Source organism: Plecotus auritus, assembly GCF_963455305.1.
Source record: "Plecotus auritus genome assembly, chromosome: 4".
Classification (NCBI taxonomy): Eukaryota; Metazoa; Chordata; class Mammalia; order Chiroptera; family Vespertilionidae; genus Plecotus; species Plecotus auritus.
The window spans coordinates 102,901,997-102,929,595 of NC_137775.1; the positions used below are offsets into that span (position 1 = coordinate 102,901,997).

The 27,599-nt window shown below is 51.5% G+C and overlaps 2 protein-coding genes across 6 annotated transcripts; one reads left to right on the forward strand and one right to left on the reverse strand.

Annotated features, from left to right (window-relative positions):
* Nucleotides 1-550: 550 nt before the first annotated feature.
* On the reverse strand, nucleotides 551-8,616 carry PRR3 (proline rich 3). 4 transcript variants are annotated; one of them, XM_080666064.1, is made up of 4 exons: nucleotides 7,824-8,616; nucleotides 7,146-7,208; nucleotides 1,993-2,280; nucleotides 551-1,749 (listed from the first exon to the last, which is right to left on the reverse strand). In XM_080666064.1, the coding sequence occupies exons 1-4, from the start codon at nucleotides 7,915-7,917 to the stop codon at nucleotides 1,643-1,645; spliced, it is 552 nt and encodes a 183-aa protein (XP_080522190.1). In that variant the 5' UTR covers nucleotides 7,918-8,616; the 3' UTR covers nucleotides 551-1,642. The 4 variants fall into 4 exon arrangements, with proteins under 4 accessions (XP_080522190.1, XP_080522192.1, XP_080522191.1 ...); XM_080666066.1 differs by lacking the exon at nucleotides 7,824-8,616 and adding an exon at nucleotides 7,610-7,631 and having other exon boundaries at nucleotides 612-1,749; XM_080666065.1 differs by lacking the exon at nucleotides 7,146-7,208 and having other exon boundaries at nucleotides 612-1,749; nucleotides 7,824-8,035.
* Nucleotides 8,609-17,370, forward strand: GNL1 (G protein nucleolar 1 (putative)). Of its 2 annotated transcripts, none has more exons than XM_080666062.1 (12): nucleotides 8,609-8,813; nucleotides 9,235-9,400; nucleotides 9,707-9,843; nucleotides 9,982-10,133; nucleotides 10,249-10,320; nucleotides 10,975-11,182; nucleotides 11,338-11,433; nucleotides 11,782-11,979; nucleotides 15,263-15,441; nucleotides 15,510-15,672; nucleotides 15,894-16,034; nucleotides 16,397-17,370. In XM_080666062.1, exons 1-12 carry the CDS (start codon nucleotides 8,741-8,743, stop codon nucleotides 16,642-16,644), a joined length of 1,833 nt encoding a protein of 610 aa, XP_080522188.1. In that variant the 5' UTR covers nucleotides 8,609-8,740; the 3' UTR covers nucleotides 16,645-17,370. The 2 variants fall into 2 exon arrangements, with proteins under 2 accessions (XP_080522188.1, XP_080522189.1); XM_080666063.1 differs by having other exon boundaries at nucleotides 8,610-8,813; nucleotides 11,785-11,979.
* Nucleotides 17,371-27,599: the final 10,229 nt, after the last annotated feature.

Consider the following 27,599-nt stretch of genomic DNA (forward strand, 5'->3'; position numbering starts at 1 on the left):
AAGCTTCCCTTTATCACATACTCCTCCTTTCTTCACATCTTTTTCCCCTATAAAATATTTTAATTTCAGAGAGGAAGGGAATGGGAGAGACAGATACACCAATGATGAGAATCATTCGTCGGCTGCCTCCTGCACGCCCCACACTGGGGACTGAACCCACAACCAGGGCATGTGCCCTGACTAAGAATCGAACCATGGGTGACCTCCTAGTTCATAGGTCGATGCTCAACTACTGAGTCACACTAGCCGGGCATGTCTTGCTTTATAGCACTATTAGCAGGTCTAACTTACACGTAGTTGTGACTTTTTGGTAAACAGAGGCACTCCAGATACTGGAAGCCGTCCTGTCACTCCTACTCCGCAAACACCCAACCTACAGGCAGAGCAAATGCTTGAAATTATCCTGACACCTGGCTTTGCTTTTCTCCCACAAAACCTTTCCCTTGAATGTAACGCAGCCGGTCGGTTTGAGGGCCCCTCCGGCCTGGAAGGAACCTAAGCACCGACTTTCTCCATGCCCACTGCACATGAACCAAGTGAACACAGGTCTCAAGGACAGCCTCCCTGCACCTCGGGATGCCAGAGCACAGGATTAAAGAAGAGGCTTGTTTCCACCGCATTTATTACTAATATAAAAAACGTTAAAAAGAAACAAAATTCATTTTCAGTTCTCCAACGGCTCTCACCCTCCCTCTTGTCCACACAACTCCTGACTCATGTCCTCAGGGCCAGTTCAAGACTGAGTCTGCTCATTGCCGTTTTCACAGAAAACAACCAGCAGCAGTGACGGAGGTGGGGAGAGGGCGGCAGGACTGTCCAGGTGGAGATTCACAGAATTCACACGAAGGCCTGGGGCCTCCCAGGGACTAGGCTAATGAACACAGCTGTGGAGGAAATGGGGTAGGCCCACCAGAGGCTTAGAGCACACCTCATGGGCCCGTGTCAAACCCAAAAGAAGTGGCACCAGAAGAATGGGGGGCCAGGGTGGCAGTCTTGTGGGAAGTTCCCAGTGCTCCCTTTGTTGGGGTGGGGAGAGCCTAGAGTCATCCCAGCCTCACTCGTTTGGGCAGAAACACTATAGTGCGGAGAAGCCACGGAAATGCCACGGACACTGAGACAGGCTCTGGGGTGTGTTCACCCCGCACAGCGATCCCCGGCCCTGCTACCGGCGGCGAAACCACGGGATCCCAGAGCAGGTGAGCGGCCTTTTGGGAAGGGCCCAGCGTCATCCAAACTGGACCCCAGGCAAGACAACCCGGGGTTCCTCCAGCAGCCCAGCACTGGGGCAGGGCTCGCACAGGGGGGACTGGAAACAAGCAGCAGAGGGAGTGGGAGGACACTGCTCCAGGCTCAGGACTTGAGGGCACACTGCGGCTGGTGGACAGACACACAAGAGGCGGCACCTAGTCTGTCTCCTGCTCGGCAGTCAGTGGCGAGGGGAGAGGACCCAGGAGGCAGCCGAGGGAGCAGAGATGGGGGACTGAAGGCGAGGCTCCGGAGGCCGGATCAGCAGAAAAAGTGCCCACCTACCCCAGTGATGAAACACAACTCTGAACCCTGAATGGGGGAGGTGATAGATGGGGTGGGAAATACATGGCTGCTAGGTGACGGGGCTCCCTCCAGCTCCGCTGGGAAGGCAGTCTCACAGAGGAGGTCCGTTGACGCCTGGGTGGTAGAAGGCACAGAGGTCCTCATATCGACAGTGGCCTTTTTTGGCAAAGTGTCGGCAGACTGGGCGGTTAGATTTGTCTGTGAACAAGTGAAAACAGGGCAATTTAAAATGTGAGTGAGGAAGCAAACAAATGTAACGGAAAGCGGTGGGCAGTCAGACTTCCTGCTCCCCACCCTTTCCAGGCACTTTGGAAGGGTCGTCTTTCTCCTGGGAGGAAAACATTCAGAGCTACTCCCACTTCAAAAGGACAAAGGAAGAGTCCTGGTCACCCTGAGAGTGATGGGGATTCAATGTATATAGGCATAAGCAAGTGACCTCACCTTCCATAACCTGGGGTTCATCCTCGAGGGGGCAGGTATTCTTGACAAGCGACCAGCTTTTGAGCCTTCGAGGATGTCTCTGTTCTTTGTGAAAGCCTCCCCTGGGGGGACTACCTTGGTCTGGCCCAGGAAAAGGAGGCTCAGCACTGACCCCCCAACCTCGACCATATGGGCGAGACCTGGGGCCTAAGCCTCCCCACACTGGGCCTCTGCCCTGGGGAGGAGGTGGGAGACTCAGCAGTGGTGGAATCATCAGTCCCCTTGATCCTGGGGGACCTCTGTGAAGAGCTAGACAGAGAGAAAACCACGGAAAGGTGATCAATGGCCAACTTTATCCGAAGAAAGAAGCCCTGATTTTTAAAAATTGAAGTACATTATACACACATACACAAAATACACCAATTTCAAGTGCATGACTCAAATATCACCAAAGACCAAACACTTTTGTGTTTCCACAACCCAGGTGAAGGGATAGGACCTTAACACTCCAGAAGTCACCCCCCTTGTGGCCCGCCTACCCCACTATTCTACCTCCCTCCCCAAAGGGAACCTCTGTCCTGACTTCTAACACCATAGCTTAGTTTTGGCCTGTTTTTGAACTTTGCGTAAGTGGAATCATACAGTCTGTTGTCTTTTATGTCTGGCCCCTTTTGCTCAACATCACGTTTGTGAGATTCGTCCAGGCTGCTTGCAGCAGTTCGCTGGTTTTCAATGCAGTGCAGTATCCCACTGCACGCACACACATACCTCATTTGTCCATTCTACTGATGGTGGACATGGGGGTGGGTTCCAACTTGGGCTATAACTAAAATTGCTGCTATGTACATTCTTACACATGTCTTTGTTAACATGTATGCATTTCTGTTGAGTATATACCTAGTGGAGGTATTACTGGGTCCTAGAGGATATGTATGGTCAAGTTTAATAATGTCAAACTTTCTCCAAAGTGGCTGTACCAGTTTAACCCCCACCAGCAGTTCTTGACAACACCAGGTACTGTCAATCTTTTTCATTTTTGGCATCTGCTGAGTGTGAAAAGTTTTTTTGTAGTAAAACATCTAACATAAAACCTGCTATTTTAACTGTTTTTAAGTGTACCTTTCAGTAGTGTTAAATAAATTCACGTTTGTGAAATAGATCTCCAGAACTTTTTTTCACCTTGCAAAACTGAAACTCTATAGCTACTAAACTGGCAACCACCTTTCTACTTTGTGAATTTAACTGCTTCAGACACCTTATATCAGAGCAATAATATAGTATTTGTCTTTTTGTGAGTGGCTTATTACATTTAGCATAATGGTCTCAAGATTCATCCATGCTAGCCTCTTACAGGATTTTTACTTTGGGGGGCTGAGTAACATTCCACTGTATGAATACACCATATTTTGATTAGTCAGCTGTCAGCAGACATTTGGGTTGCTTCCATCTCTTGGCTGTTGTGGATGGTGCTGCTATGAGCATGGGTGTGCAAATATCTCTTCAAGATACTGCTTTCCAGAAGTGGAATTGCTGGATCATATGGTAGTTCTATTTTTAAATTTGTTTTAAAATATATTTTTATCAAATTCAGAGATGAAGGGAGAGATAGAAACATCAATGATGAGAGAATCATCGATTGGCTGCCTCCTGCACCCCCCAGGCCCAACTGGGGGATCAAGCTGCAACCCAGGCATGTGCCCTGACCAGGAATGGAATCATACCTCCTGGTTCACAGGTCAAGGCTCAACCACCGAGCCACACCAGCGGGGCATATTCTTAGTTTTTTGAGCAATCTCCATACTGTTTTCCATAGTGGCTACACCATTTTACAATCCAAAAGCGCTCTAGCATTTCAATTTCAAAGCGGCATGTTTTTATCTTGCATTTACTTGTCAACTAATGATGGTATTGTGCACATGTTTTTGGCCAATTAGATTTTGGTTTTAATGAGGTGTCTATTCAGTCCTTTGCCCACTTTTCTAACAGGTTGTCCCGAAGAATTCTTTATATATTCTGGATATGAGCTCTTTATTGGTTACATTTATTGTAAGCATCTTCTGTTCTAATTTCTTTTTCAAAAAAATATATTTCTTTATTGATTTCAGAGAGGAAGGGAGGAGAGAGATAGAAACATCAATGATGAGGGGAGAAACCAAGATGGCGGCATAGGTAAACACCTAAACTGCTGCCTCGCACAACAATTTCAAAACTACAACTAAAAGACAGAACGGACACCATCCAGAACCACAGGAAAGCTGGCTGAGTGGAAATTCTACAACTAGAAGGAAAGAGAAAAGCTCACAGAGAATTGGAGGTATGGCAAAGGGTCTTTGTGCGCGCAGAGAGGAAGGGCGGCTGAGAGCCTGGCTGACTTTCTCTGGCGGAAGGGGGAAGGAAGCCTCCGACCGCACTGAACCCCAGTTCTGACTGCACTGAACCCCAGTTCCAGGCGAACCCCTGGGGACCCACGCTCTTACGGGGGGAGTCTGGACTCTCGGGCGGAGACTCGAGCTGGGAAAGGCAGAAGTCTGAAGGCGCGCGCGGGCCAGTGCGCACAAAGGCTGCGGAGGTTGCCACAGGCTTTCCCTAGTGGAAGGGAGTCAGAGGATCCTGACTGCACTGAGCCCCAGTTCTGACTGCAGTGAACCCCAGTTCCAGGCGAGCCCCTGGGGTCCCACGCTCTTGTGGGGGGAGTCTGGACTCTCGGGCGGAGACTCGGGAGCCGGGGAAGGCGGAGGACTGAAAGCGCACATGCGCGCAAGGGCAAGGCTGACAGGAAGCCAAGACTGAGACTCCACCCCATCCAAGCTGAGCACAGAGCCTATTGCAATTTGGCAAGTCTAATCCTATAAGGCTGTCTCCAGCACCGAACTTCTCCCAGCATAGACACAGCTGATCCTTATAGCCAACTGACCCGGAGGTCAATTCTTCCCAGTGATACCAACAACAATCAAGACTTAATTACAACAAGGCTGTACACACAGTCCACAAAGGGGTGCACCAAGAGTGTCCACCTCAGGTTAACTGGGGAAGCAGACCCACTGGGCCTTATTGGAAACCTAGCACAAATATCTACCTTACCAACTCAGGGAATCAGTGAAAATGCGGGGTCAAAGAATCAGATCACAAACGAAAGAAATGGAGGAAAACAAACGACTGGATATAGAATTCAAAACCACGGTTATAAGACTTTTTAAGAATATCCTAGAAAAGGCCGATAAATATAACAAGACCCTCGAAGATATGAAAAAGGACCAACTAGAAATTAAACATACACTGACTGAAATAAAAAATATTATACAGAGACCCAGAAACAGAATAGAGGAACACAAGAATCAAGTCAAAGAATTGAAATACAAAGAAGCAAAAGACACTCAACCGAAAAAGCAAAAAGCAAAAAAAAAAAATCCAAAAAGTTGAAGATAATGTAAGAAGACTCTGGGACAACTTCAAGCGTACCAACATCAGAATTATGGGGGTGCCAGAAGAAGAGAGAGAGCAAGATACTGCAAACCTATTTGAAGAAATAATCACCGAAAACTTCCCCCACCTGGTGAAAGAAATAGACTTACAAGTCCAGGAAGCCCACAGAACCCCAAACAAAAGGAATCCAAAGAGGACCACACCAAGACACATCATAATTAAAATGCCAAGAGCAAAAGACAAAGAGAGAATATTAAAAGCAGCAAGAGAAAAGCAGCTGATTACCTATAAGGGAGCACCCATACGACTGTCAGCTGACTTCTCAACAGAAACTATGCAGGCCAGACGGGAGTGGCAAGAAATTTTCAATGTGATGAATAGCAAGAACCTACAACCAAGATTACTCTACCCAGCAAAGCTATCATTCAGAATTGAAGGACAGATAAAGAGCTTCACAGATAAGAAAAAGCTGAAGGAGTTCATCACCACCAAACCAGTATTATATGAAATGCTGAAAGGTATTCTTAAAGAAGAGGAAGAAGAAAAAAGTAAAGAGAAAAATTATGAACAACAAATACATATCTATCAACAAGCGAACCTAAAAATCAAGTGAATTAAAAACCTGAGGAACAGAATAATCTGGTGAATATAATAGAATCAGGGGAATAGAAAGGGAGTGGACTGATAATTCTCAGGGGGAAAGGGGTATGGGGGGTTCATGAAGAGAATGGACAAAAATCATACACCTATGGATGAGGACAGTGGGGGGGAGGTAAGGGCAGAAGGTGGGGTGGGAAATGGGTGGAGGGGAGCTATGGGGGGAAAAAGGAGAAATAATTGTAATAATCTGAATAAAGATTTATTTAAAAAAAAAAAAAAGAAAGAAAGAAACATCAATGATGAGAATCATTGACCGGCTGCCTCCTGCACACCTCCCACTGGGGATCAGGCCTCAACACAGGCATGTGCCCTTGGCCGGAATCAAACCTGGGACCCTTCAGTCTGCAGGCTGATGCTCTATCCACTGAACCAAGCCAGCTAGGGCCTGTTCTAATTTCTTAATAGTGTCTTTTGATTAACAAAAGTTTATATTTGCTAATGTGGTACAGTTTACAAAGCTCTCCTTTATGGTTAATGTGTGTTTTCTGTGTAAGAATGCTTATCTACTCTAAGACCATGAGATAGATTTATTTTCTATAATTATTTACCTTTTACACTTAGATCGAGATTCCACTTGGAATTGATGTATGTGGTATGAACAGGTCAAATTTCATCTTCCCCATGAATATCCAATTAATCCAGCATCATTTGCTAAAAAGACCACTATTTCAGTTCCATCTTCATCATAAAGGAAGTGTCCAAATATGCGTGGGCCGATAGGGGACCCAATGCCGTTCTGTTGACTTACACGCCTGTCCTTGCGCCAACACTACATCATAACTAGCTGTAGAGCAAGCCTTGCTGTGCAGTGCGAGACCTCCCACTTCAAGACTGGCTTTGCAATCTCTACCTCGATCCTTTGCATTTCCATACAATAATGCACAATTCTTATTTCCATAAAAAAAAGGTATTATAACTGGGAATGCATGGAATCTATAATATTTGAGTTTTCCAATCCATGAATACACAAAATCTCTTCACTTAGGTACCGAGTCCTGATCTTTTGATTTAAAAACCTTCCTGGGTTTTAGTCCCTCCCTTGCTCCCTTCTCCAGAACCTAATCAAAGGATTGGGGCCCCTTCCTCCTCACCTGACTTGGGGTCACCAGGCTTTCCATTGGCCATGGGGGGAGGGCCCAGAAGGCTGGGCGGTCCTAAGAGTAGACACAAAAGTATGGTCGTTATAATGAACTAAGGGACTGATAATCCTGTTCTTACGTTTTGGTTGTATTACTCATTTTTTAATCCAACCAGTAAAACCAGGTAATTCGTAGCAAAGTTACGAGTTTTCACCCCATCTATTTGCTCTTTTCTCTGCGTAAGTTTTCAGGATCCACAAAAAGGGGAGACTCGTTCAAGGGGGATAAAGCGTAAGGGATACCTGGTTTTCTCTTCCCCAGACGCTGCTGCTATCCTATCCAACAAACCCAGAGTTAGCCTCGCCCCTCTCTCCTGCTGCCGACCAGGTTGCTCACCCACACCCCAGCGTCCAGGGCGCATCCCCGCCCCTGAGCGTCCGGCCACAAATGGTCACCCCAGTCATCGCAACCTGCACCTCTTTAGGGCCCTTCGCCCTGCGGCTCCGCACACGAGCGCTCTAGCTGCTTCTCCCCGGCCTTCAGGAAGGTCGAGGGTCGGACTGAAGCTGAGAGGTCAAGGCAGAGCACTCCTTCAGGGCTCCGCCGGCGGCCCTCCACGCCGTCCCAGCGCGGCGCCCTCCCTCCGTCCGCCGAACCCTCGCGCCGCCGGCACCGCTCCCGGCTCCTCACCCGCAGGCCGCCCGTCGCCTTCGTCCCCAGCCTCTTCCCGCTCGGGCACCTGGGGCGGTGGCTGCAGCTGAGTCTGCTTCTTCCGTTTCGGCATCGTGGCGGCGGCGGTGGGGTCGGGAGCGCGTGCTTCTGTTTCCGCTTCCGGGGCGGCGGCGGGGGCAGAGGCGCCCCGTTCAGTTTCCGGGAGGCTGCGGGAGCCTTTGTGCGGTTTCTCACGTCACCCTCCTCGCTGAGCTCGCGAAGGCCAGGCCTCCTGCCCCGCAGGACGCCCACCGCTCCTCCGCGCGGCCGCGGGCTCTCGCGCTAGGCTCGAGGGCTGTCGCACCCGAAGGTCGCCACATCCGGCCCCGGTTACTATGGTAACAGCCGAGGCACTACCGCGTGACCTCTGACCTCCCTCCCAAGCTGGTCACCGGGTTTCCCTCCTCGCCGGCGCTTAGGACCCGTGGACTGGCTCCTCCTCAACCTCCACCAGGAACCCGGGTCCGGCGGGGAGCCCGCCCTCGCCCGCGGTGATAGGACCGCCCCCGCGCCTAGGTGCGCGGCGGCTTATCCCCGGCGCGCCAGGTGGTGCGGACGAGCGTTCCCCGTTCCGAGCGCGAGGTGGTAGCGCCCGTGACGAAGGGAGCGAGCCTCCCACGCGCGCCGCCTCCTTGCCGCCGCCGCGCCCTCTCGCTGCCGCGGCCTCCCACGTGCAGAGACCCCCCCACACCTTCGCGCCTCTCTCCCGGAGGGAGTGACTCTTACCCCCAGCCCGCCAGCCCGGCTGCGGGGCGCACCGGCGGGCCCGCCCGCCGACGTCACCGCCCGGCCCCGCCCCTTCGAGGGTCCCGGGCCCGCGGCCTGGCCGCCCCGGGAGGGGAGTCGGTTGAGGCGGCGGGAGCTGGGCGGAGGGCGGTCCGGTGGCGGTCCGGGCCATGCCGAGGAAGAAGCCCTTCAGCGTGAAGCAGAAGAAGAAGCAGTTGCAGGATAAGCGGGAGCGGAAGCGAGGTCAGTGCGGAGCGCGGAGGGGCGGGGCGCGGGCTCCCGCACCTCTGGAAGGAGGGGTGTGCCCGCCGCACCTCGGGGGCGTGGGAGCTCGGGGGCGTGGGAGCGGGTGGTGGGCGCACACCACGCGCGGGAGACTGTGGAGCGGATGCCTTCACCCCAGCACCTCTCCATGAAAAGGGTGGGGAAGGAGGGAGGGTTGGCGGAAGGGAACCCCTTCCTCCTGCTGGAAAGGGCGCCGTCCTCGAAGACCCCTGGAGGAGTGACTCCGCCCTTGCTCCTCCAGGAGGGTCCTGAGCTGGGTGGCTGGGGGATCGGGCCGCCAAAGAAGTGAGGTGGGGTGACGGGAGCCGGGACGACTAGGGAGGGGATCGTTTGGCCCCCGAGAGCGGGCCGGCTCCGGCGTCACCGGCTCCTCCCGCAGGGCTTCAAGATGGGCTGCGGTCCAGTTCCAACAGCCGCAGCGGCAGCCGGGAGCGGCGGGAGGAGCAGACCGACACTTCGGACGGCGAGTCTGTGACCCATCAGATCCGTAGGCTCAATCAGCAGCCTCCCCAGGGGCTGGGCCCGCGAGGCTTTGACCCAAATCGGTGAGAGTGGGCCTTACCCGCCTACCAGGAAGTCAGAGCACTGCGGGGGAAAGCTGGCTGCGTCGGAGGCTTGAAACTGGAGGTGGTGGGACTGGGATGCCCTGGGTCTCCTGGCCCCGCGATGTTCCCTCCTGGAGGGCTGGAAGGAGTCAGGCTTTTAGAGGGTGAGGATATTGCGTGAAAGAGGGACCTGGGGAAGGCCCACTCGGGGAGGAGGCAGCCTTGGGAGAGCTTAGCGAAGTCGTCTGCACTGGAATGGAGTGTGTGACCACAGGGTTGCAATGGGTGCCATGGTCTCTGTCATAGATACCGACTGCATTTTGAACGGGACAGCCGGGAGGAGGTGGAGAAGAGAAAGAGAGCAGCTCGGGAGCAAGTGCTACAGCCGGTCAGCGCTGAGATGCTGGAGCTGGACATCCAGGAGGTCTACCAGCCTGGTTCCGGTGCGGGGAGCTCAGCAAGCTGTTGCGGACAGGCCCTGGGCTGGGGAATGTGACGACGGGGAGCTGACTGAGGAAGGAGGGTCTGGGATACACCTGAAACTCTCCTCACACTTGCTTGGATTTTCCTTGATTTTGCAGTGTTGGATTTCCCGCGGCGCCCCCCTTGGCGCTATGAGATGTCCAAGGAGCAACTAATGAGCCAGGAGGAACGGAGCTTCCAGGAGTATCTTGGGAAGATTCATGGGGCTTACACCTCAGAGAAGCTCAGCTACTTTGAGCACAATCTGGAGGTGTGAATGGAGTGGGGACAGGAGTGGGGCATAGCGACGAAGGGTAAATTGGTCAGGGGTCAGGCAGGAGAGGGACTCTAGGCTCAGATTCTTTTCCATTGACTTTCTTTTTCAGACGTGGAGGCAGCTGTGGCGAGTGTTAGAGATGTCTGACATCATCCTGCTCATCACTGATGTCCGGCATCCAGTGAGTACTGTCATGAGCTGGGCATGCGCGAGGAGGGAGGAGGATCTTGGGCCGGGCAGAGGCAGGCGCTGGGAGACAGGGTACCCTTCCTTTGCAGTCTCCTGCCTTGTGTCAGGGACTCAGTTCTTTATTCACCAGGGCAACAGCCTGTCCCTCCTCCCTGGCCGACTCTCCTTTCCGTCATCCCTTTGATGAAAACCTGTATACCCTGTTTCCCAGCCCAGCAGAGCTAAGCCAATAGAAAGTCACAGAGTGGAGAACCCCGGGTGCCATGAGGCAGCTGGGGTCTCCCGTGCCCTGCCTCTCAGTGAGTGCAGGACTCACCTGGAATGCTGGGTGGTGGCTAAGGCCCTTGACTCTGCTGGACAGCCTGTGTGAGCCTGTGCTGCCACCTCACTGTGGTCCTGCAGTGGGAGAGGGAGGCCCGGGAGGGAACTTAGGGTGGAGGTCCGTAGCGGCCTGTACACGCACTCCCACACAGGTAGGTGCACAGGTAGCACTTACCCTGTTTTGTCTTCATAGTTCGGTTTGGCTGATTTACCCTTTGTCCCAGAATCCGCTACCACCAGGGTCTTGTCTCAAGCTGTGTCTGCTAGAGGCAGAGAACTTTGGGTTGACCTCTCATTGCTCATCCTCTTACCAATCCTGTCCCAGGTTGTGAATTTCCCGCCAGCACTGTATGAGTATGTGACTGGAGAGCTTGGGCTGGCCCTGGTGCTGGTGCTGAACAAGGTGGATCTGGCCCCGCCGGCTCTTGTGGTTGCCTGGAAGCATTATTTCCACCAACACTTTCCCCAGCTCCACATTGTCCTTTTCACCTCTTTCCCTCGGGACCCTCGCATCCCACAGGATCATAGTGGCGGTGAGTGTGTAGTGAGGAGGGCAGCAGGGAAGGTGGGGTGGCAGGGGACAAAGAGGAGAACAGGGAGGCTTGTTGACAAGGGGATACCTGATTTTGGACCTGAGGATGGTGGCAGAGGTGGGATGTGCCAACCCTTTTGTACCCTTGGATCTCAGTGCTGAAGAAGAGTCGGAGGCGCGGGAGAGGATGGGCTCGGGCCCTGGGGCCGGAGCAGCTGCTGAGAGCCTGTGAAGCCATCACTGCGGGGAAAGGTTTGTGGAGACCCAAGGCCCAGAGTCACTTGGCTCACCTTTCCTGAAGCCAGCCCTGTATGTGGACATGGTGGCGGCCCGGGGAGGGTGGAGAGGGACTTGTTGGGGCCAGAGAGGCAGCAGGTAGGCAGGAGCCCGCATGTCACTGCCTTCGGGCTTCCCGGGGCTTTCAGGAAACTGGACAGAGAGATGCACGTGACTCCAGGGTGAGGTCAGTGCAGGCCGGGGAGGGTCGGGCTGTGCAGCCTGTCACTGTGCAGCTCGAGGGCATCAGTTACCCGGGCTGTGCCTCGTCATGCCATCGTGGACGGTGGCCCTAGGGAGAGCCCTCTTCATCTTCTTCCTGAGCAGTGGACTTGAGCAGCTGGCGGGAGAAGATTACCCGTGACATGGCTGGGGCTGCCTGGGGCAGTGCCTCGGGGGAGGAGGAAGAAGAGGATGACGGGCCCGCGGTCCTGGTGGAGCAGCAGACTGACTCGGCAATGGAGCCAGCCGGCCCCACCCAAGAGCGCTACAAGGACGGGGTGGTGACCATCGGCTGCGTGGGTGAGGAAGTCGTGGCCAGTGCAGGGTGGGCTGGACACTTGGAAAGGAGGGAAGCAGTCGGGTCCCTGGGCTCCCGGGTCTCTGGAGGCCGCCTGCACCTCTTCTCAGTGGCTACAGGTCTTGAGCAAGTATTCACTCACCCCGAGTCTTAGGTGCTTTGGTTTTTCAAATGACAGTGATACCCAAGTCAGAGAACAGATGTAAGGAGTGCAGGGAAGAGTCCAGAGAGAGCCTGACAGATGGTGGTGATAAGAATAATTGTTAAAATGTAACACGTGTCTGGTCTTACTGCCTGCCGGGCACTGTTCTGAGTGACTTATGTGTGTGACCTGTTTCAGTTGTAGTTAACTAGTCCATAGTAGGAGCTTAGCAAATGTTGGTTCCTTCCTGCATCTTAACCCGCGAGGTCTATTGTCAGGGAGACTCCCCGTAGTGCAGAGATTTGTCTGCTCGTGGTGGGGACAGCGGAGTGTCTGAGTAGGCCCAAGGCCCTTTAATTCTGGTGGGAGAGGGGAGAAGTGACTTTGGCAGAGTTGTGTTACTAGAACCAAAAGGGCCCGGCCTAGAAGTCGGGTTGCCCAGTGGTTGGCTCCATGCAGTGCCCCCACCTTACTGTTAGTTTCCGGTTTGTCTTGGGGAAGCCTCCCCACTGCTGACTGCCTGCCGCCTCTGACAGATGGCTCCTTTCCAGGCCCTGTCCTGGCTCTTCCCCCCCGCCCCCCCGGAGGCCCTGTGCCTCTCTCGGGCCTGGGCATGGACTTGCCTATATTGGAGGGGTGGCAGGACGAGCAGCTGCTAGGACACAGGCAGCCCTGAGTTTGGATTCCCATCAGCTCCGTTCATTCATCCGCTCCTGAGCGTGAGGTGCCAGGTGCTGGTACAGGGGTGCTACGTGGAAATGGCAGAAATGCCCCTACCTTCATGGAGCTTGTTTCTAGTGAATACATCGAGCAGTCATGTGAAAGATATTATTTAGGAACAATGAAAGGGATAGAGAATGACTGAAAGAGGAGGTCCCCGGGAGACTCCCAAGGAGAGCCCAGGCTGATGGAGGAGCGGCTGTGGAGTGGGAGGGGCCTTCCAGGCCGGGGGCAAGCGAGAGGGCCTGCGGTGGGAGTGAGCTTGCTGACTTGGGGCCCGCCAGGGGAGGAGCGGTGAAGCCAGGAAGGTGGGCCACATCATGAAGGACTGTGGCTAAGAGAAGGCATTGGGGTTTATTCCCAGTCTGATGAGAAACCTGCGGGCTGTGCGCAGGAGCTGCCTGGATCATAAGTGTGGGCAGGCAAGCAGGCCGCAGAGGCACCGTGAGGTGGCGCCATGCGCTCCAGGTATTGTCCTGAGCCGCCAGGAATACCGAGAAAGGAAGATGCGAGAGGAGCAGACTGGAGGGGCTGCAGCGGGAGTGGATTCAGACATTAATTTTGAGATTAAAAGCATGTATCTCTAGTGGAGATATTGAATAGGTAGTGGGTATATGAGCCTGGAGTCTAGGGAAGAGGAGATTTGAATTTGGGAGAGATTTAAGTTTGGGAGCCACGGGTGGGGTGAGATGTGGGAGAAGTGATAGGTGTAGAGGTGGGCGGAGGAGGAGCAGGGAGCCCCCGTGTCAAATGAGCCATGTGTTGGTGAGGAAAGGAGGGCTCGCTGTGCCACGTGTTGCTAAGTCAAGTGAGAGGAGAGCAGAGACCTGCTCAGTGACCTGGCGTGTGAACGAGTGGTTTCAGTGAGGGGAGGAGAGAAAGCCTGCTGGGAGGCCAGCGGGAGAATGAACAGTGGCATGGCGGAGCCTGCACAGTGCTGTGAGCCAGGAGCCAGACAGAGTCTCATGTTCAGGCGTCCATTTGGTGTCAAGTTGAAAAGCTGAAACTGAACTGCATGGTTCAGGGTACACAGGTCATAACACTGACAGGAAGGTAGGCAGGGAGTCCCTTACAGTGCAGGTCAGGCTCACGCAGGGCACAGGGCTGTGGTCAGAAGGGGCTGGGCTCCGGGGGGAGCGCCATACTCTGGGCCAGAAGGGTGGTGGGTTCATCTGGCACATTTATATTTTACACATTTTTGTGTATGTTACAGTTTTTTTCTTTTTAAAAAATATATTTTTATTGATTTCAAAGAGGGGGAGAGAGAAACATCAGTGACGAGAGAGAATCATTGATCGGCTGCTCCCTGCACACCCCCTAGTGGGGATCAAACCTACAACCCGGGCATGTGCCCTTGACCAGAATCGAACCCAGAACCTTCAGTCCACAGGCCAGCACTCTATCCACTGAACCAAACCAGCCAGGGCTGTTACAGTTTTTTTCAAAGTACAAGGGGAAGTTTACTGAGAAAGTCACAGCGTAGAAGGAGGGAGCCGTAGAAGAAATGGGCTCAGGAGACAAGTTACAGAAGCAAATGAAGGGCCTTGGGGCTCAGTGGGGAGAGAGAGAGAGAGACAGAGACGAGTGCGTGTTACAGCTTAAAGTCATGAGGAGGACGTGACCAAAGGAGACCAGTCTTTGAAGGAGTCTCACCATAAAGGGGCAGAGAAATGGCTGTGGGTGCTGCCAGCGGAGGGTGGTTTGTGCCTCCCTCCCGCTGAAAGGAGCTCCCGCTGGTGGAGGCAGCGCAGCTGCGGCAGCAGGTGCTGAGTGGACAGTGCATTTGACAGGATTGGGGTTTTGCCAGGTGAGTAAGGTGGAGGGGAGAGCGGGACCAGGGATCAGGGTCTGGACAGGGACAGGTGGTGAGTGGGATCGAGTCGGAGTTGGGCAAGAGGACGTGAGGACATGAGTGGGGTGGAACGTTTTCCCGTGCTTGAGTCGGGGTGAGAATGAGATGGAGGAGTCAGGATGGGTGACCTGGAAAGATGGGGTCAGGTCGGAGAGGGGGGCTGGCCGCTGAGAGCTTGAAGTGACTGGCTCCAGGCTGTGGCCACGGGGTTGGGGGCTGAGGGGGTGTGGGAAACAACCTCCGGAAGGGACATTGGCACTGAGGCCAGCGTGCCGAATAGGGCTGTGCAGGCACTGAGGTGGCCTGGGGAGCCCGCTGCAGGCTTCCGGGGGGAGGCGATCGGCCCGCAGCGCCTGGCCACCACCGTGCTTGTTCTTCTGCAGTCTTGGCTGCTCTGAGGTGGGGGTGGCCTTGCGGTCACAAAGCCAGGGAGTGGAGGGCAGGATCGACCTGGTAACCCTAACGGCTCCCTTCCTGCCTGAGCCTATCCCTTTCAGCTCTCCATGCAGCGCCCAGCCTCCCACCGCAGAGGAAGGAGCTGCCGGGTGCTACCTTGCCTTGCTTTCCTCAGGTTTCCCCAACGTGGGAAAGTCCTCACTGATCAATGGGCTGGTGGGGCGGAAGGTCGTGAGTGTCTCCAGAACCCCGGGCCACACGCGGTACTTTCAGACCTACTTTCTGACTCCCTCCGTAAAGCTCTGTGACTGCCCCGGCCTCATCTTCCCCTCCCTTCTGCCCAGGCAGCTGCAGGTATGCGGGCAGAGGGGGCAGCGGGAGGCGGGAGATCCAGGCCGGTGCTGAGGCTCGTGCTCCCGTAGGTTCTGGCAGGGATCTACCCCATCGCCCAGATCCAGGAGCCCTACACTGCTGTGGGCTACCTGGCCGCCCGGGTTCCTGTGCAGGCCCTGCTCCACCTGCGCCACCCGGAGGCCGAGGACCCCACGGCCGAGCACCCCTGGTGTGCCTGGGACATCTGTGAAGGTGGGTTCCGGGGGCCTGGCTTCCCTCCTGGCCTTTTGCCCTGCCCTATCCCCACTCCTCTCCTCAGAGGTTCTGCCATCCACCCAGCTACTGGCCACCCCAGATTAGTGTCACAGGGGCAGCCAGATCTCTGACTTGGCATATTCTGGGGAAAACTGGAAAGATTTGTGAGGCAGTGGGGTTCATGCGCTTCCCTCCCCACCACTCTTTTCTCCCTTCAGCCTGGGCAGAGAAACGTGGTTACAAGACAGCTAAGGCGGCGCGGAACGATGTGTACAGAGCGGCCAACAGTCTCCTGAGGCTGGCCCTGGACGGCCGCCTCAGCCTGTGCTTCCACCCGCCGGGCTACCTGGAGCAGAAAGGTCGCTGCTGGTGCACTCCCCACCCGCTGTAGTGTAGGCACCTGGGGCTGGTGGTACACGGCTGGGGCAAACCTGGGTCTGCACCTGTCGGCCAACTCTGCATTACTGCCTCTGAGGCTGTTCTCTCATCTGCAAAACCAGGGTGCCAGTTGCCCCCAGCAAAGTGGTGCCCAATACTGGAGTTAACGTGTGCAGAGCTGTGCAGTGCTCAGCACATGGGAAGTGGGATGGATGGATGCATGCATGCCAACAGCTACAAAAATTCTTGTTATTCTTAGTCTTTGCCTCTTCCCCATCTTCCTCTGGCTTTAGCCCCTTGTTGAAAACTCCCCTCTGTTCTTTTTCTTGTTCTGGTTCCGCAGGCACCTGGGAGTCCCATCCAGAGACCACGGAGCTGGTGGTTTTGCAGGGTAGGGTGGGGCCAGCAGGTGACGAGGAGGAAGAGGAGGAGGAGGAGGAAGAGCTGAGCAGCTCCTGTGAGGAGGAGGGAGAGGAGGACCGGGATGCGGATGAGGAGGGGGAAGGGGATGAGGACACCCCAACTTCAGCTCCAGGGTCCAGCCTGGCCTCTCGAAACCTTTACACCATGCTGGGGGAGGACGAGTGCTGAGCCACGCGTGTGTCTCCCTCCCAGTGTCTGCTTTTGGACTAACCCGGGGTGTCCCCTCTGCCACCCCAGCTGTGAATAAAGATTGTCTGCTTTGTAGCCCTTTCCCCAGATGGCCTCAGGTGGGCGCACTGCCCGAGATGGACAGCGGTGGGAGGCTTCTCTCCGCAAAGGAAAAGTTCTCTTAGGAGTGGAGTCAATGGGTCTGAGGCCACTGCCACACACCTCAGGAATGCCATGGCCCCCAGGGGAGCGCAGGGCTCTGCGGCTGCTGCGGCCTGGTCTGAGTTCCGCCCCTTCAGGAGTTTGTGTCACTCCCTCTCAGGTGTGAGCAGCAGCCTGTGTGCCCCTGCTGCCAGACCTGGGTTCTACCAGGAGCTTCTGGGAGAGAAGCAGGAAGAAATGTCACTACTGATGTCTCCAAGTGAGGATTTTACAGGATTTATTCTAATTCCGCAAATATTTATGGAGCGCGGACTGTGTCCGGCTGGGCTAAGCACCCAGCATGTAATGCACAGACGGGCCTGCCTGGAATTTGCAGCCTGGCCGTGGCAAGACCATGCTCAGGCGTCCACGTTTCTGGATGAAGAAGGGTGTGTAGTGTTCTCCAAATTCTTGGGGCTCATACAGTATAATTCTAGAATTTCCTATTGATGAAAATACTTAGTTAAGACTAAATGCTTGTGAAAATGTTGATTAAATGTGTCCAAGTAGAGTCTTAATTACTGGAAAACAAATAGCGTGCACATTTGTGATTTGAGCAGTCCAACCTTTTAAGTACAGTGTTTAAGTTTCATTTTTCAGAAGCCCGTATGCACTAAGGATGAATGAGTCAGGGCCGGAAGGCTTTGCTGTATGTCTCCCTTGTCAAGCAAGCAGCTGGACTTCTAGATTTCACTTTTGGAAAAGGGTGAATGGGTTGTTTCATTGGTGACAGTGTTGTTTGGGTTGGGTTGTAGCAAAAGTGCTGTTTGCCAGGTCAGCCATTAGGTAGGGGTGTGGGTAAGGGGCTATGCCAGGTTCCCTTTTCCACTCAAGCACTCCATTCAGGGTCTGGGTCACTGGGCAGCAATGGAGCAAAAGAGGCTGAGGTGTTGGGGTCACACAGTCCCTCAAGCTCCGCCCTTCATCGGTCCCATTAACGGCGTAAGTCCTGGAGTTTGTGCTGCAGAGCCAACTTGAAATAGCATGCGTTTGTGAACGTGCTTGAAGGCTGCTCAAAACGTGCTGTAAGAGAAAATTCCAGGTTGAGAGGAAACCTACCTGGCTTCCATTTGGGGTTCTTTAACCTCAGAGCTGGGCCTTCCGATGGAACAAAGGGGTCCCAGCTCAGCTTACTCGGGGTCTCGGAGGCTCTGGGAAGGCCTCCGCTGCTGGAGGTCATCTCAAAACGTGAGGAAAGGGGGTGTCTCTTCAGCGGCTTTGCCTTCTGCCGTCTCATGCGTGTCAGCAGGCACGGGAGAGCCGGGTGGGAGGAAGATCTGAGGCCTGGAGCTGAAGGAGAGCTGAGGAGGGGGCGTTTTAGTGGTGAAACGTGGAAGCCGGCAATTCTAACCTCCCTGAGGGCCTGGCTGCATGGTTCGTCCTGAGCCCCTGCCACTCACAAACTTGGGAAAAGAGCGCTAGGAAAATAGCTACCTTAGCCACAGACGGGTCTGGGAGGGGGAGGTAAGTTGCACCCCAATACCAGCAGCCTGAGGTTGAAGTGGAAACTTACTAAAAAGGACAAAAGCATGGGAGGCCTTGCACTCCTCCACTGCAAATGCCCAGAGCCTGTCCCCAGACCCACTCTGCCTGCGTCACATCCACTGTGGGGAGACTTGACCAGGGAGGTCTGGGGTTCTGGTACTTCCACAGCTTCTGACCACTCTTGACGGAGAGAAGCCAGGCCATCTCATTTATGCTGGGATTCCATTTGGACTTGGAGCAAGTTCCTTCCAAACTTCTCTTTCCAGACCTAGCTCTAGTCCTGCTTCTGAGACAAAGTAGCATGTGTGGTCCAGGGTAGTTCCTCATTTCTTATCATCATTGATACAACCAACAATAATTGGTTGAGCCCTAGCTGGTTTGGCTCAGTGGATAGAACATCGGCCTGTGGACTGAGAGTCCCAGGTTCGATTCCCAGTCAGGGCACATGCCCAGGTTGCAGGCTTGATCCCCAGTTGGGGGCATGCAAGAGGCAGCCAACCAATGATTCTCATCATTGATGTCTCTATCTCTCCCTCTCCCTTCCTCTCTGAAATCAATTAAAAAAAAAGTCTGAAAACAATATATGCCAGACATGTCAAGTTCTGGGGCAAAAAACTTGAATAAGGCGTAGACCTCAAGGAGTGGAATAGCCAGACACTAGTAACGATAATGTAATGCAATAATTTTATAGCACTCTGTAAATTAGAAAAGAATTCCCATGTATACACTGAACCGTCATGCTTGGTGAGGTAGGTAGATCATTATCCTCCCGGGATTCAGTCACCCACTGGACATTTGTCGAGCAGCTTCTATCTGCCATTTGCTGCTAAGTGTAAGTGATGCAGAACGGTCCTTACGGAGCTCACAAGTAGACAGCTACCCCGTGGGACAAGTGCCCCGGGGAGGTGGTGCAGAGTCCTAGGGGGCAGCACTGGTTCCATAAAGGAGGGGCCTTGGGATGCTGGTGAGGGAGGAGAGGAGGACAGCTGGGAGCCAGGTGTGTAGACAAGGCCTATATGGCTGAAAAAGGCAGTGTTTATGGATTGCTATGGGGACACCCACCCAACGGGCAGCCAAGCCAGTTTAGGTGAGTCAGAGGAACAGGGGTCCAAGCTGAGGCTGAAGACTGAGCTGGAGGCAGCCAGGCATTGAGGGGAAGAGCATTCCAGAGGGGACAGCAAAGGTCCAGGATCAAGCCCAGGACGGCTGGTGCACTGTTGTGTTCGGCATGGCTGGGCAGAGGGTCCCATGGCAAAGCTGGGAGAGGTGGAGTGGGAGGGGCAGGCTGGGCCAGCTCTTGATGGGCCTTGTCAGCCATGCTAAAGGTGCAGGCTTTATCCAGAGGAACACTGGAGAACCTTAAGCCTAAGAAGAAATTGGTGCCTTAGAATCTAAGGTTTAGATCACTCTGGTTGCATTGTGGAGATGGGTTTGGAAAGGGGAGAGATCAGAAGCTTTTGTAGCAATCCCAGGAAAAGACTAGAAACTAGAACTAGAAGTCATGGCAGATGGAGAGAAGAGGAATCAGTAGTTTTACGGGTACTTAGGTGGTAGGGTTGACAGGTCTTGGGCATTGTTTTTTGTTTTGTTGTTGTTAGTCCTCACCCGAGGATATTTTTCCCATTGATTTTTAGAGTAGAAGGGGGGTGGGCGGGGAAAGAGAAACATCAATGTGAGAGAGACACATTGATTGGTTGCCTCCTGCATGTGCTACAACCGGGGCAGGGATCGAACCTGCAACCCAGGTACATGCCCTTGACTGTGAATCAAACCTCCGACCCTTTGGTCTACGGGCTGATGCTCTAACCACAGAGCAAACTGGCCAGGACATTGGGCATTGTTTTGCTGTGGGTGAGGGAGAGGGACAAGTCAAGTGCGCACCCCATTTTTCCAACTATGCAACAGGGTGGATGGTGGGCCATTTCCTGAGATAGCTTATGCAAGTAGAGGTTGGGGAATGAGAGGTGATGACTGAGGACAGGGATTTGGGGTCATTAACGTATAGGTAAGAGGAGAGGAACATCATCCACAGGAAGTGTGTAACATGAGAAGAGCTGAGGAAGAAAGCGGAGAACACAAGAAAGGCAGGGAAAGGAGCCGGCAGACAGGACAAACCTAGTGAAGTGGGAGCGGGGAGCGGGGAGGAAAGGCGTGCTGAGGAGCAGTAGCGTGCTTGTCCACTGGATTTGGCAACAGTGAGCCTTCATGATCTGGTGGGAGCAGTTGCATTGGACAAATGAGATCAGAAACCCTAGATGTCAGGGGATTGAGAAATACGGCCAAAGGAAGTGGAGGTAGAGGAGGAAATGTTACAATTTTCCAGTTTGACTATGTTTGCAACAAAAGAAAAATGGAGGAGAACTTATATGGAATTGAGGAATTAATTTTTTTATATATGAAGTTTTGAGTGTTTTAACAAACTTCCAACAAACAAAAGCCCAGGACCAGACAGCTTCACAGATAAATTCTACCAAACATTAAAAAAATCAGTACTTGAAAAATTTTTATTCCAAAAAATTGAGGAAGGCATGCTTCCAAACTCATTCTATATGGCCAACATTATTCTGATAGCAAAACCAGACAAAGACACTGCAATAAAAGAGAGTTGCAGGCCAATATTTCTGGTGAACGTAGGTACCAAAATTCTCAACAAAATACTAGCAAACTGAATTCAATAGCACATTAAAAGGATTACACACCATGATCAAATGGAATTTATACCAGGGATGTAATGGTGGTTCAACATTCACAAAACAATGTGATTCATCCCATCAACTGAACCAAGAATAAAACTCATAATTATCTCAATAGAGGCATAAAAGCACTTGACAAAATTCAACATCCATTTATGATGAAAAAAACAAACCCCACCACACCTCAAAATGGGTATAGAAAGAGCTTACAACTTGATAAAGGCTGTATGAGATAAATCCGCAGCTAACATCAAATTCAGTGGTGAAAAGCTTAAAACTTTTCCTCTAGGATCAGGAAAAAGACGAGGATGCCCACTCTCGGCACTGTTATTCAATACAGTGCTAGAAGTTCTAGCCACAGGAATCAGACAAGAAAAAGAAATAAAAGGCATCCAAATAGGAAAGGAAGAAGTAAAACTCACTATTTGCAGATGACATGGTATCCTATCTAATAAAGAGGGAATATGCTAATTGACCCTCACATCGTCACAAATATGGTGGCGCCCACAGCCAATAAGGAGGGAATATGCTAATTGACTGCCACACCCTCAAAGATGGTGGCACCCACAGCCACAAGATGGCACCACCCAGTCCCCTCAGCGCCCCCAGCCACCCATGGCCAGCCCGCAGTGCAGGCAAGCCTCAGATGGCGGCTGCCCAGTTGCCCAGGGTTGGCCCAAGGTGCAGGCAAGCTTCAGATGGTGGCTGCCCAGCCGCCCAGAGCTGCCTGAGGCTCAGGTAACCAGGGCTGGCTGAGGCTTGCGCTGCCGGCAGTGGCAGCAGCAGAGGTGTGATGGGGGCGTCGCCATCCCCTGAGGGCTCTTAGACTGTGAGAGGAGGCAGGCCGGGCTGAGGGACCCCCCCATCCAGTGCATGAATTTTCATGCACCGGGCCTCTAGTCCTATATAATAAAAGACTAATATGCTAAGTGTCCGACTGTTTGTTTGACCTTTCGACCAATTGCTGTGACACGCCCTGACCACCAGGAGGTAGACGCTCCGACTGGTAGGTTAGCTTGCTGCTGGGGTCCGTCTGATCGGGACTGGGCAAGATGGGCCAGAAACACCCTGGAGCCCTCCCACAGTCCCTCCCTGGCCCCGATCATGCACTGGTGGGGTCCCTTAGCCTGGTCTGTAACCTCTCGCAATCCAGGACCCTTTGGGGGATGTTGGAGAGCCAGTTTCAGCCCTATCCCTGCAGGCCAGGCCGAGGGGGCCCCACCGGTGCATGAATCCATGCACCAGGCCTCTAGTTATATATAGAAAACCCTAAATAATCCACCAAAAAAGTAATTGAATTAAAGAATTCACTAAAGTATCAGGATACAAAATTAATATAGATCTTAAAAACAGAAACAAATAACTCCTACCGTAAATAAATGAGTACTCTCAAAAGGGTGGACTGAGACATTAGCCTTAGAATCTTATCTCACGTGAACCCAGCACAGCAAAGGAGTTCTGAGTGGCACAAAGCCCACATAGCAGAGATGGAGGATTCCCTGTTCATAAAACAGTGAAGAGCAAACTAAGCTAGCAAATATTAGAAAGAAAGCAAAGAACATCAGTAACATTACACGTTACATCACAGACAGACAAGAGCTTTCACTAGCTCTGGGTTTCCAGTGGCTGATGCCTTGAGAGGGAGAGCACAAAGGGTCCCCAAGATTTAGAATTCTCAGCAGCTGCTGGGAAGCTCCTGCAATTCCTGCCATGGGTTCAGCCTGCCACAAGCAGCTGAGTGGGATGGGCCCTATTTTTAAACAAATGAAACAAACAACAAAGAGACACATAACAACAATCAGCAGAGACACTCTATGTACAGTATTTACAGGCGCGCACCACCCACAGACAAGGGCTTCACACCATGCTCTGGTCTGTGCAGCCATAGAAACCTCAGAATGCGCTGCGTTTAAAACACCACTGATGCCCTGGTTTGGCTCAGTGGATGGAATGTCGGCCTGCAGACTGAAGGGTCCCGGGTTTGATTCTGGTCAAGGGCATGTACCTTGGTTGCGGGCACATCCCCAGTGGGGAGTGTGCAGGAGGCAGATGATCAATGTTTCTCTCTCTTTGATGTTTCTAACTCTCTATCCCTCTCCCTTCCTCTCTGTAAAAATACAATAAAATATATTTTATTAAAAAATAATAATAATAAAAAATAAAAAAATAAACCACCACCGAAGCAGAGCAATGTCTTGTCCCAGAGTGGATCAGGCTACGGGCTCGGAGACCAGGGAAGGACCGCTGGAGGTCCCCGGCCACCCGGAGCTGATCAGGCTTGACCAGACGAGAGGCAGTAAAATGCCTCCCGTGCCATTCACCATACTGCCATACACAGTACATGCTTCCTTACAAGGAAGCCCAGACGACAGCAGCCACTGCTTCTCGTGCCACACAAAACGCTTGATTCCTCCTACAAAAACGCTTGTTCAACTTCGGTCTCAGGTGGGATGGCACGATTGCTGAGGCTGCAGCTGGAACTCAGAACAGGACAATTCCTGGCAGCGCTGCAAATAAGAGTCCAGGCCTCAGCCTGGGAACCCCCAGCCCAGGCAGCAAGCGGGATCCCTGGTGCTCACCCAGAGGAGTTTCTCACGTCCCTTCGTGGTTGCCAGAATATGGAACAGGATAATCAATGGGTCCATGCTGCCTGTCATTACTTGAGCCAATTAAGCAGAGACAGGGTTGAATCCTATATGAGCATTTATTCCAATCCTGCCGGCAGCGTGGGAGAACAGCAGGTAAGCCACAAACATCTGCTCTCATATCTGTAGTTTTCTAAACACTATTTATTGAAGGCTGTCATTACTCCATCGTAAATTCTTACCTCCTTTGTGGTGGATTAGTTGGCCATATAAGTGAGGGTTTATTTCTGGGCTCTCTATTCTGTTCCCTTGATCTATGTGTATGTTTGTATGCCGGTACCATGCTGTTTTTAATATGATAGCCTTGTAGTATAGTTTGAGTTCAGGGAGTATGATACCTCCAACTATCTCAAGATAGTTTTGGCAATTCAGGATCTTTTGTGGTTCCATATAAATTTTAGGATTACTTGTTCTAGTTCTGAGAATGCCATTGATATTTTGATAGGAATTGCATTGAATCTGTACATTCCTTGGGTACCATGGTCATTTTAACAATACTAGAGGCCCGGTGCACAAAATTCGTGCACTCAGAGGGGGGAATCCCTCAGCCCTGGACTGCACCCTCTCACAGTTCGGGAGCCCTGTGGGGAGCGGGCCTAAGCCATCAGTCGGACATCCTTAGTGCTGCCGCAGAGGCGGGAGAGGCTCACACCACCACTGCTGTGCTAGCCTGCCATGAGCCCAGCTTCTGGCTGAGCGGCGCTCCCCCTGTGGGAGCACACTGACCACCAGGGGACAGCTCCTGCATTGAGCATCTGCCCCCTGGTGGTCAGTGCGTGTCATAGCGACCGGTGGTTCTGCTGTTCGGTCGATTTGCATATTACCTTTTATTATATAAGATTACTCTTTCCACCCCATGAGCATGGTATATGCTTCCACTTATTTGTGTTCTCTTCCATTTCTTTCTTCAATGTCTTATAGTTTTCAAAGTATAGGTCTTTCACTTCCTTAGTTAAATTACTGGGTAATTAATCTTGGATGCAATTGTAAATGGGACTTTAAATTTTTCTACTGAGATTTTTGGAGCTGGAGCCGCTGGCGCCATGCCATGTTGTGTCTGTGGAGAAAGAAGCTCCCGCGGCTGGAAGTGAAGGAGACCACCATGGGAGGTGCACCCTACCAAGGCCCTGAGTCCCCAACCCCTGTGTGGTCAGTGCAGTGTGGCCAGCGCCCTGGGACCAGGGCACTTGTGGGGACCGCCCCTTGGAGATCTGCTCTCCAATAGCAAACCTCACGCCAACATGCTGACCGCTGCAGCCAGAACTGCCCTTCACCAGGAGAGCCTTTCTCATGAGGCCCAAGCCCCTGCAGCCTCCTGTTCTAATTCTCCCTGAATTTAGGGTCAGCCTCACCTAGTTGATATTTTAAAGCCAATTATTATTGCCCAGGGCATTTTCTTGGCAAATTTTATAACAGGGATACAAACTCACTGGCCTTCAGTGGCTTAAATGTAAAAGTACTATTTTATTTTACAAAATGGGAGTGGCCCCGACTGCTATTTCTGCAGCCTAGGGAGGGCACTTCTGCAGATCTGGTCCTCCTAGGAAAGAGACTTAGGGGGTCAGCGCTGTAGCAGGTGAGAGCGGCAGCTGCCGGCCCCAATCACCCTTGAGGGCTTCTCCACCTCCCCCTGCTCCTGAGGAGCAATCAGGGTGGCAGCCGCTGCTTGCACCTGCTGATGGCACAAGCCCTGCTCACACCCACTGATGGTTCCAGCCCCAATCACTTCGTGCTATCAGCGGATGCAAGGGGGCCGGTACCATCAGCACGTGGGAGCGGCAGCGGGGAGCAGGGCTGCCTGCAGACAGGGGACCAGGAGCTGCAGTGGGATGGACTGGGTGGGGGCATGGAGGATGGGCCTGTGCCCACCACAACCTCGCAGCACACAGTTCCTTTCAAGGTGCACGAATTCATGCAGTGGGCCCCTAGTAAAATAATAAATAAATAAAAATAAAAAATTCTACTAATTGTTATTAGTGTATAGAAATGTGATGGATTTCTGTATATTTAAAGTTGTTAAGACAAAATAAATATAACTAAAATGAAGGGTATAAAGCTTTTTCAGTGATAATTATATATACTTAAATGTAGTTTTTCCAAGTCTTTGGTAACTTAAAACTTTGGAGTTTTCTGGGTTAAATAGTAAAAATTATTAAATAGCTAGGTATTTTGAAATAACAAGATACTGAAATATTAATCTGAGTTTGCCTCTTATTATAGAGAATCTAGAGCCATGGTCGGCAAACTGCGGCTCGCGAGCCACATGCGGTTCTTTGGCCCCATGAGTGTGGCTCTTCCACAAAATACCACGGCCTGGGCGAGTCTATTTTGAAGAAGTGGCGTTAGAAGAAGTTTAAGTTTAAAAAATTTGGCTCTCAAAAGAAATTTCAATCGTTGTACTGTTGATATATGGCTCTGATGACTATTGAGTTTGCCGACCACTGATCTAGAGGAAGGATTTAAATCTGTTAACAAATGTATCTCATTTGAAATATCTCTTAAGATGTGAATGTATTGTCAATCTGAGGCATGTTAATTACTTCCTTCTCACCTAAAAATTAAGGTTTCTCAGAGTTAAGAATTCTAACGAATTGGAAAGAGATAATATGGTTTTGGTAATAGAAGGCATGAAGCATGGAAATGCATTTTAAAAGAAAAAGAAAATGGTTTTTAAACCTGGTTATTTCTAAAAATTGTAAGGTTTGTGAAAGTTGTAGAATGTTTGTAAAGAGAACTGTTGAAAGGAAGTTGTATAAATGACACAGGCCAGCCCTAACTGGTTTGGCTCAGTGGATAGAGTCCCAGACTGACTGGTCCCAGGTTCGATTCCGGTCAAGGGCATGTACCTTGGTTTCGGGCACATCCCCAATAGGAGGTGTGCAGGAGGCAACTGATAGATGTTTCTCTCTCATCGATGTTTCTAACTCTCTATCCCTCTCCCTTCCTCTCTGTAAAATCAATAACAATTATAAAAAATAAAACTCAAGTTCCTTCATCTTGAAAAAAAATAAAATAAAAAATAAATAAATAAATGACACAGGCCAGTAAGCCAAGACAAGTAGAATAGGGAAACTGAGATGGTTAAACGGGAATTTGGAGCCACCTAGTTAATCCTATCTTCCCTAAACCAAGGACACTTAAGAGTAAATAATTTGCATTTTGCCTCCCTAACCAGAGGGTAAATAACTTATATCAACCTACTCAGGAGACAGATAGTGGAAATCCAACTAGTGCCATTTGCTGACCATACCCAAGGACAAATGAAGTTAGAGAATAAATCTCATTTTGGTTAGTCCTTTTCTAGTCTGTTAAAAGGGAAAAGGTCTTTACTGTTTTTGCCCAAGGAAGCAAAAGTTCTATAAGTTATTAAAATGGTTATATGTCATATTAATCAGGAATTTGATTATTAAAAATAAAAGCCATCTTCTTAATCATGGGAGCTGAAAGTTGATAGCCTATGTTTGTTTTTAACACTCTTTTGTCACTTTTAATGCACAATAATGATATACTAGTATGACATTTTGGTAAAATAAGTTTGACAACCTTCCTAGTGTTTGAATTTTAAGAAACTTTTTCTTGGCTAGAATTGGCTTTAGGTCATTCCAATACACCTGGATGCCTCAAGGATTTGTTTTCTCTCATGAAGGAAAATTTTCTGCTTAAAGTACATGGGAAGCCTTGTCAAATAAAGAAATAACTGCCCTGGCCAGTTTGGCTCAGTGGATAGAGCATCGGCCTGTGGACTGGAGGATCCCGGGTTTGATTCCTGTCAAGGGCACATGCCCAGGTTTCAGGCTCAATCCCTATTTGGGGGCATGCAGAAGGCAGCCAATCAGTGATTCTCATCATTGATGTTTCTATCTCTCTATCTCTCTCTAAAATCAATAAAAACATATTAAAAACTAAATAAAAATAAATAAAGAAATAACTA